This window comes from Bison bison, unplaced genomic scaffold (genome assembly GCF_000754665.1).
Source record: "Bison bison bison isolate TAMUID 2011002044 unplaced genomic scaffold, Bison_UMD1.0 scf7180017845641, whole genome shotgun sequence".
NCBI classification, from domain to species: domain Eukaryota; kingdom Metazoa; phylum Chordata; class Mammalia; order Artiodactyla; family Bovidae; genus Bison; species Bison bison.
This window is the reverse complement of record NW_011476214.1, coordinates 3,871-14,238: the sequence shown is the minus strand read 5'-3', so window position 1 is coordinate 14,238 and position 10,368 is coordinate 3,871. Positions and strand designations below refer to the sequence as shown.

Below are 10,368 nucleotides of genomic sequence, written 5' to 3'. Positions count from 1 at the left end.
CAGGAAGGGGACGACAGAGGATGAGATGGCTGGATTGCATCACTGACTTGATGGACGTGAGTCTGGGTGAACTCCGGGAGTTGGTGATGGACAGGGAGGCCTGGCGTGCTGAGATTCATGGGGTCGCAAAGAGTCGGACACGACTGAGCGACTGATCTGATCTTATCTGATATCCCTATTATTTATAAATATGGCTGTTACTGTCACTTTATTTCTAGAAAATTACAGGAAAATCTTGAAGACAAGGCCCACTTTGTGGGCCTTCTTTTGCCAAAAGAAGAATTCTCCATTTCTGACTTTATGGTTGATACCCAGTGAGAAAACTAGGATACAAATTATTTGAAAGAAAGAGGACATGTATACCTGTGGCGGATTCATTTTGATATAAAGAAAAAAAAAAAAGAATTGGAATATAACTCCATAAACCTTGTCAGCCAAAACGTGGTTCTTTGTGCACACCTTGTTCTACACATGTGTCCGTCTCCTACAAAGATTACTGGATCTTTGTATTTTCTTTTTTAAGTAAAACAAAAGAGACATGAATCAACTCACCTAAATACAGAAGAACTTGAATGAGTCATTTAGTGAAGAACTCTTTGCTAAGATTAATGAACTCCAGCAATGCTGCTGCTTAGGACTTAATAGAAACACACCGGAAAAGGGTAGTAAAAGTGCCCAGTATTTTTCATTAATTATTTCATACTTTACGATTTTCCAACCTGTTAAGAAAACTCAGAGATACCAAAGATAAGATCAAGCCTGAAAAGTAAATCCTGGCACCAAGCTGTATCACAAATATATGCCATCATGACCTTAGGCATGTGAAAACTAGAGAATATAACTGAGGTACTGCCTTGATGACTGCAATTCAACTAATTACATTTTAACTCTGAACTCTGTCCCAGGTGGTGTATTGATTGTATATTATTTCCCTAAAGCCTTAGGGCATTTGTATTATCAACTTTACTCATTTAATCTTAAAAAATAAAAAAACACCATTAAAAAAATCTATGTGGATATAAAATACATAAATCCACAAGGGGAAATTATACACGAATAGATTTATCTTTTATTAATCCATATTTAATTTTTAAAATTTTCTTATGAAGGTATATATATATATTCTTATGTTTCTAAACATATGGCTGCTAAATTATAATTATACTGTTTATACTTTACAATATTTACCATTTATACTTTACAAAATTTGTACTATAAACTTTATTTTATATTTACACTATTGATTCTATTGATAGAAAACAGATTCCATTGGCTTTTCAAATATAGAATGTTCTCAGATGTTTATATTTATTACTGAATCTAAAAAGAAATTTTGGATGATATGTTTTCTAAAAACATCTGTTTATGAAAAGGATGATATTTTCACTAATTTTGGTAACTACCCAACTTGGCTTTAAGGACACAGGTTAAAAATAATAACTTGATGCAGAAGGAGCTGAAGTGCAAGCAGTGAAAGATTTTACTTTCTTAGGCTCCAAAATCATTGCTTTATGGTGACTGCACCCATGAAATTAAAATGCACTTGCTCTGTGGGAGGAAAGTTATGACAAAACTAGGCAGCACATTCGAAACCAGAAACATCACTTTGCCAACAAAAGTCCATATAGTCAAAACCATGGTGTTTCCAGTAGTCAGGTATGGATGTGAGAGCTGGACCATAAAGAAGACAAAGTGCCGAAGAATTGTTCTTTCAAATTGTGGTGCTGGGGAAGACTCCTGAGAGTCCTTCGGACAGCAAGATCCAACCAGTCAATCCTGAAGGAAATCAGCCCTGAATATTCATTGGAAGGACTGATGCTGAAGCTGAAGGTCCAGTGCTTTGGCCGCCTGACATGAAGAGCTGACTCACTGGAAAAGACCCTGATGCTGGGAATGACTGAAGGCTAGTGGAGAAGAGGGCAGCAGAGGATGAGATGGTCAGATGGCATCACCGACTCAATGGACATGAGTGTGAGCAAACTCCAGGAGTCAGTGAAGGGCAGGGAAGCCTGGCGTGCTGCAGTCCATGGGGTGGCAAAGACTCGGACACGACTTAGTGACTGAACAACAATAACAACAAGCTTATTTCTCACTAGTGGAAGATTCAAAATACATTTGACTGGGCAGCTGTGCCCTATATGGGCTCTGATTTCTCCCAACTTGTACCTCACCATCATCATGGTGCTTCTGAGGTTATGATTCTCTTAATATTCATTTGAGAAAGAATAGATTCTTCTTCAAATAAATGATGCCAGGACAATTGGGCATTCACAAGTAAAATTACGGGATTGGACACTTGCCTCATATTATATACAACAGTTAACTCAGAAAGTGAACAAGGACCTGAATGAAAGAGCATAAACTATAAAACTCTTACAAGAAAAACACAGGCCTTACATTTCATGCCCTTGAGTTTGGCAGTAGATTCTTAAACAGGGAAACCAAAACATGAGTGACAATAAATAAATAAATAAATTGCTAAATTGTACTTCCTCAAAATTTAAAATATTTGTATATTAAAAACATTATCAATAAAGTGAAAAGAAAAGGTACAGAAAAGAAACAATAAAGACAAAAAGTCAAATCAGGTACAACACAAAATTTACAAATGTCCAACAAGCATGTGAAAATATTCTCAACATATTTAGTTATTAGGAAAATGCAAATCAATGTCATGATGAGATATCAATTTATATCCACTGGATTTGCTATAATAAAAGTATATAATAGCAATGATTAGCAAGGATATGAAGCAACCAGAAGAGTTATATATTATGCCTGGAAATCTAAAATACTACAGACACTGTAGAATAAGTTTGGCGGTTCTTCTCACATGGATGAACATAGAATTACTATCAGACAAAATGCTTAGCAGGGAAAAAAATAGTCTTTCACAAAGAGGTGTTAGGCTTTCCCCCCAGTTTCTGGCAGATAATATATATCTTATGTGATAGTAGAGTCTATTTAGGGAGGAGGGTCTGGGTACACCTGATATCAAGGTGGGTGCGTGCTAAGTCGCTTCAGTGGTGTTTGATTCCTTGCCACTCTATGGACTGTAGCCCACCAGGCTTCACTGTCTATGGAATTCTCCAGGCAAGAATACTGGAAAGGGTTGCCATGCCCTCCTCCAGAGGATCCTCCCAACCCAGGGACTGAACCCATGTCTCCTACGTCTCCTGCACTGGTAGGCAGGTTCTTACCACTAGTGCCACCTGGGAAGCACCACAGCACATAGAATTCACTCCTTAGACTGGATGTGAGTTCACTGTGAAGTGTGTTAGTTGCTCAGTCGTGTCTGAATCTTTGTAACTCCATGGACTGAAGCCCACCAGGCTCCTCTGTCATGGGATTCTCCAGACAAGGATACTGGAGTGGGTTGCCCTCCCTTTCTCCAGGGGATCTTCCCCACCCAGGGATAGAACCAAAGTTTCCTGCATTGCAAGCGGATTCTTTATCATCTGAGCCACCAGGGAAGTCCATGAGTTTGCTAGTTGGGCAAAATTAAATCAGGTTAACCAGATGCTCTAATTGGTATCAGCAGGGCCCCCATTCAATCCACCATTAATGTTACTTACCAACAAAGTTCTCTGTTATCATTGTGCAGCAATAGCTATTTTATATGCAATTTGACTGACATGAAAGACTATTTTAGATTTAGCTGGAACTATTTCTGAAGTGTGCATTTCTTAATTTTATTTTTGATGGTTTATGTACAAAGAACAGATAAATTTTATATTAACAAGTAGAATTTTACAAATCATACTCAAGACTTTGTGGGGACAGAGACATGACTTCTTTGCACTTATAATGTACCAATTCTTTCTATGCTATGTTATGCCAAGTCACTTCAGTCATGTCCGACTCTGTGCGACCCCACAGACGGCAGCCCAACAGGCTTCCCAACAGGATTCTCCAGGCAAGAACACTGGAGTGGGTTGGCATTTCCTTCTCTAATGCATGAAAGTGAAAAGTGAAAGTGAAGTCGCTCAGTCGTGTCCGACTCTTAGCGACCTCATGGACTGCAGCCCTCCAGGCTCCTCCATCCATGGGATTTTCCAGGCAAGAGTACTGGAGTGGGGTGCCATTGCCTTCTCCGCAAATTCTTTCTATGTGGTGTTAAATAAATATATCCTTTAAATTTAGGCTTCCCTGGTACCTTAGATGGTAAAGAATCTGCCTGCAATGCAGGAGACATACGTTTGATTACTGGTCATGCAGATCCCCTGGAGAAGAGAATGGCTACCCACTCCAGTATTCTTTCCATGGACACAGGAGCCTGGCAGGCTAAAGCCCATAGAATTGTAAAGAGTCAGACATAACTGAGCAACTAAGCACATGTGTGTTTTCATGTCTTTTAACTTTAGTGTCTTAGTGTTGAACAGCTCTTAGTTACTATGATTCAACTCATGTAACTCCCTCAGGGTTAACTATAAACTTTCATGACAACTCAAATCCATTCTTTGATGACTTTTAATGACTTAAAGAAAAGAAAAAAAGAAGACTCACCTGAACAGCCAAATGGTAATGTGTCTTTACTCAGAAATCTTTACATGACAAACACTTTATCTAGAGACTTAAATAGTCTAGGCTTTAATTAGGTGTTATTTATTATTTTATTGCTAAGTCTCTACAGTTTACTAAAGTGGTTGAACGATGTATCAACAAGGGAATTACGTTAAATGTGTGCCCTGTTTTCCTTCCTAAAAATTGGAATTTGAAATGCTATTAAAAATGCTACAAAACTTGGACAGTTCTCCACAGTGCTCTTGTAAATGAAAAAACAAACCTAAGCCATTTTACATTCATTGACATAGTAATTTGGTATTGACTAGCTTCCTAGCAGTCTCTTTCACATCATTGTTCCCGAGGCTGTAGATCACTGGGTTCAGCATGGGGATGACCACTGTGTAAAAGACAGAGGCCACCTTGACCATGAGCCATGAACTCCTGGAGTTAGGAACACAGTAGAGGAAAAGGATGGTCCCATGGAAGACGGTAATGGCAGTCAAGTGGGAGGCACAGGTGGAGAAGGCTTTGTGGTGCCCCCCAGTTGAAGGCATCTTCAGGAGAGTGATAAAAATGAAAACATAGGAGGTGAGAATAATCATCAGGCTGCTTATTTCATTAAACGTGGCAGAGACTAAAATGATCTCCTGGCTAATGTAGGGGTCAGAGCAGGAAACAGCAACAATGGCCGCGTGCTCACAGACAAAGTTATTTATGATATTATTTCCTCTAAAGGACAATTCAGATAAAAAGTGGGTAAGAGTCAGGGAACAGACTGTACCCCCAAGAGTATGATGCACCCACCAATAAGGAACAAAGCTTCTGGAACATGACAGCTGTGTAGAGAAGAGGGTTGCAAATGGCCACAAATCGGTCATATGCCATCACTGCCAACAGGAACGTCTCTGTCACCACAAATATGCAGGCAAAGGAGAACTGCATGATGCATCCTGTGAAGGAGATGGTTCTGTCTTCCACAATCAAGTTTTCTAGCAGCTTGGATGTAACTACTGTTGAGTAACAGAGATCAACAAAGGACAAATGTCTGAGGAAGTAGTACACAGGGGTGTGGAATTTGGGATTTATCTTGATAGTTAGGATCATGCCCAGGTTCCCCAGCACACTGACGGAGTAGATGGTTAAGAATAACAGGACAAGGGGTATCTGGAGTTCGGGATATTCTGAGAAGCCCAAGAGAATGAAAGTGACTTCAGCACTCTGGTTTTCTTGGTTCCTGTGGACAAAATATAAAAGTTGATTCAGAGAAATCTGCAGCAAAATTTGAATGAAATGTAATGTTATTCCCTCAGTATTGTCGGATGTTTTTGTGACTCCATGGACTGTAGCCTACCAGGTTCCTCTGTCCATGAGATTCTCTGGGCAAGAACACTGGATGGGTTGTCATGCCCTCCTCCAGGGGATCTTCCTGACCTACACATAGAATGAGAGTACTTATGGGGAAAAAGAGTGCATTGAATTATTATTATTTTTTAAATTAGCCTCTTTCCCTCCAAAATGCCTCTACTGTCTTTTTCTGACATTAAAATTCATTCTTTTCAAAGCTACTTCCTAAATTCTTACCAAAACCTGAAATGGCACTCAGTATAAAGGGAAGTTCATTCCACATAGACTTCTCTAAAAATTCATTAGGAGTTGAATTCATATATCATATATCATTCATATATCATTAGGAGTTGAAATTAAACACTCTGTTATTTTCACTCAGGTTTTATAACTTTATACTCCAAGAATACATATAACACTTCCAGATTTCCTGTACATGTATAACTATGTCATTCACATATTCCCCAACTCTTTTTCTTCAGTTATTCCTTTACATTCTTAAACATGTGATTAATTCCTGATTTCCTGAAAGTATGTTTCAATTTAACATGCAAATCATAGAGCACATATTCTCTAACTGAAAACACTTTTTTTTTAAAGTCAGGATTTGTTCCCTATGTCTATGGTAACAAAGTTTGAATAGTCCAAGGTTGAAAGGGAAATCTTCACCAAAGATGAATACAATTTCTGATGCACACTTGATCCTTCTTCCCCACACTCCTTCTCCACACCTGTAGCTTTTCTCTCCACCTTCCACACTCTGTACTTGTCAACAGGCTTGGGGCCAATGTTCCCAATTGCCCATGTAGCCCAGGAAGTGTCAGCCATGCTCAGCTGTGAGCACGGGTGCTGTGCATAGTATTTATCTTCTTTTCTGTGCAATTACCTTGGAATAATTTTCCCATTGCAGACCCACTATGTGCTCAGCCCTGTAACAGGCATTTTAGAAACTATAAAATTATAAAATCTCAGCCTCAATTTGTTTCTTAGAGCATTATTCCAGGATATAATCCATATAAGCACAGATGACAACTTATAGTTCTTGTTTATTATTAAAGTTTGTATGTATAAAGGGAATGAAAATATTGTGATCCAGAAAAAACAAAAAATTTCCTTGTGATGTAGCATGGTGAACAACAATAAATGTGGTGAAAGATAACTAATCAAAGACTTCTAGTCAACTAAACAGGTAATCTGGCAGTTAGATTTATACACGTGCTTGTTTGCCTCCTGCAAAGATTAATGAAGTATATTAGGAACATATTATATTCCTTTTAAAGTGAAATAAAAATCAACTCACCTGAGTGTAGAAGAATTTGACTGGCTCATTTAATAAAGCTTCTTTTCTAAGTTCAATGGATTCTAGGAAAATTTATGCTGAGAAGTCATTTTTTTTAATATAGTAATAAGTCTGAAAAATAGTTAACGGGAATCTAGAGTATATTGCAATGAATATTTCAGAAAATGAATTTCTCTTATAATGTATTAAAAATATATTCAGACTTGAAAAGGACTGAGAAAAGGACACCAAAAAAGGAAACCAAAAAAGCTGAACCCTAACATCAAACTGTAACATATATATGCCACCAAAACCCCAAGGAGATTAACCTTAGAGAATATTATTTAGCTATTGCCTTGAGACCACAAATGGGGCAATTAGATGAAATAATGTCCTTGTGATACTTTGGTTGCATATGCATTTTTTTCCAAAGTTTGGGGAACAATTTCATCATGCACTCTAGTCCATTGATCTTTTAAAAATGTTGAACTAGACACTATATTTTTGTCTTTAAATACTTGCAAAATGCAGAAATATACAAAAGCAAAATCAACTATTGGGTAACAATCTAAAGATTCTTAATTTTTGTTGAATTTCTGGTTGTCCCCCTGTATCTGTGGGCTTCCCTCATAGCTCAGTTGGTAAAGAATTCTCTTGCAATTCAGGACACCCCGGTTCAATTCCTGGTCAGGCAGATCCCCTGGAGAAGGGATAGGCTACCCACTTCAGTATTCTTGGGCTTCCCTTGTGGCTCAGCTGGTTCGGGATGGGGAACACATGTATACCTGTGGCGGATTCATTTTGATATTTGGCAAAACTAACACAATATTGTAAAGTTTAAAAATAAAATAAAATTAGAAAAAAAAAAGAATCCGCCTGCAATGCGGAAGACCTGGGTTTGATCCCTGGGTTAGGAAGACCCCGTGGAGAAGGGAAAGGCTACCCACTCCATTATTCTGGCCTGGAGAAGTCTGTACAGGCCATGGGGTCACAAAGAGTCTGTCACAACTGAGCGACTTTCACTTTCTCTGTATCTGAGGGACATATTGACGTGTTTGGATGTAAAACTTATACAATTTGAATCATATTATAGTGTTTTTTACCCTTTCTTTAACATTGTGTTGTGAGTTTCATTTTCTGTAAAAACCATTGGTTTTCTTAAGATAATACAACTTGCATTACTATTACAAATATGAGCACAATTCTTTTTTATTCTTACATTTATTATTGAAATTGGAAAAAAAACTGGTATTCTATTTTTCAGTTTATAGTCTAGGTTTATGGGAAGTATAGTATATTTATTATTTAAGAAGCTGCCATATCTTAACATATAAACATCTCAACTCCAATAACAGTTTAATAGGACAGGGAGCAGCACTTTTTTCTGGAAAAAGCTGTACAGTAAATACTTTAGCCTTTGTGGGCCACGTAGTCTCAATTTCAGCTATGCACTTTTGTATCTCGCAGCATGGATTCACCTGTAGGCAATATATAAGTCAATAGGCATGACTCTGTTCCAATAAAATTTTATTTATAAAAGACAGTAGGACAGATTTGGTTTGCAGATCACACCTTGTCAACGTATGCAATAGAAGGCATTTATTGATTGTTCAAAGTCTAAAATTATTTCCAGATGAGTAGGCAGATGTCCTCTGAGTGGCAATACAGAGATTTAAGCTTGTTCTCAATTATGGCTTATGATAAAGTGACTGGGTGCATGTGTGTTAAGTCACTTTAGTGGTGTCTGACTCTGTGAGAGGGTATGGACTGAAGCCCGCCAGGCTCCTCTGTCCATGGGATTCTCCAGGCAGAACTCTGGAGTGGGTTGCAGTGCTCTCCTCCAGGGAAACTTCCCAGCCCAGGGATCAAACCTGTCTCTCTTGGATTGACAGTTGGGTTGTTTACCACTAGCGCCACCTGGGAAGTTCAACAGTGGGATTGTTATGGTATAATTGTAATGTAGTGAGAGAAATAATGATTTGCTTTAAAAAATACTACACTTTTCTGCATTGCCACTGTGCATATTTTTGTGTTTTGCTTATTTATTTTTCATTAAGCTTTTGTCAAGCATATTAAGAGTGTTCCTCACATGTTGAGATACTTGAATAATGACCAAGATATTTCCTGATCAATAAAATCACAATAGGACTTTGAACTTTGAGTCAAACTATAGTGTTAAGATAGATTGAAGGGATAAGAAAGAAAAACAAAAGACATTTTAAGCAGAGAAGACAGTCTGAACCAAGGTAGGAATTTGAATGTTCAAATTGTTTTCAATTAGAAGTCGAGTTTATGCAGGGCAAACTTTGGGAGATGGCGAGGGACAGAGAAGCCTGGCATGCTGCAGGACATAGGGTTGCAAAGAGTCTTACATGACTGTGAGACTGAACAACAACAAAAAGTATGAGATACGATCAGAGGACCAGAGAATCTAAATCGTGTAAAGAATGCAATTAGGATTAGTACTGATGTTGGGAGGGAGTGGGGGCAGGAGGAGAAGAGGACGACAGAGGATGAGATGGCTGGATGGCATCACTGACTCAATGGACGTGAGTCTGGGTGAACTCCGGGAGTTGGTGATGGACAGGGAGGCCTGGCGTGCTGGAATTCATGGGGTCGCAAAGAGTCGGACATGACTGAGCGACTGAACTGAAGTGAACTAAACCGATTGCTGAATAGAGTTGAAATAGAGTTCTATGCCCACAGGACAAGTATGTAGTAATGAAGAGAGTGTGGTTGTAAAACGGTGTCGACAATAGGAATGAAATGGACTCAGTTTCAATATTATAATCATGGCATTCAATGCAGTTGCATTAGTTGTTGATGTAAACAGAAAGAATTAACTCCCATTTTCATTTTGTTTCAGAAACAAACATTATATTCTTGACAGCATCTCATTGCAGACGAGTCAGTGATTCCTGGAAGCTAGCAATAATTACACAGGTACCTACAATGTGAAGTAGTAAACAGTGAGGTGTAATGTGGGAGCTAGAGCATCTGATAAACCAACCAAAGGCCTGAAGACATCTGGAACACGGAGGGAAAACAAACGGAGACTCTTACCACTGTCTTCAAATATTTCAAGGCTAAAATATGAAAGAAACACTGACCTTTTTTCTGTGTCCTAAGGACAGAAATTTAATTTTAAATGGATTAACTTTTAAAAGCCGCAGGAAGCTAATTTCAGACCAACAACAATAAAAGAATTTTCTATTTTTTTCTCCAGTGTCAATGAACAG

General features: G+C 38.3%; 1 protein-coding gene across 1 annotated transcript; it reads right to left on the bottom strand.

The window, feature by feature from the left end:
• Positions 1 to 4,802: 4,802 nt before the first annotated feature.
• LOC104985832 (olfactory receptor 5D13-like) lies at positions 4,803 to 6,678 on the bottom strand. Its single transcript, XM_010836223.1, is given in 3 exon segments — positions 4,803 to 5,288; positions 5,290 to 5,740; positions 6,533 to 6,678. Coding segments are annotated over 3 exon segments (1,083 nt in total).
• Between the last annotated feature and the right edge of the window lie 3,690 nt (positions 6,679 to 10,368).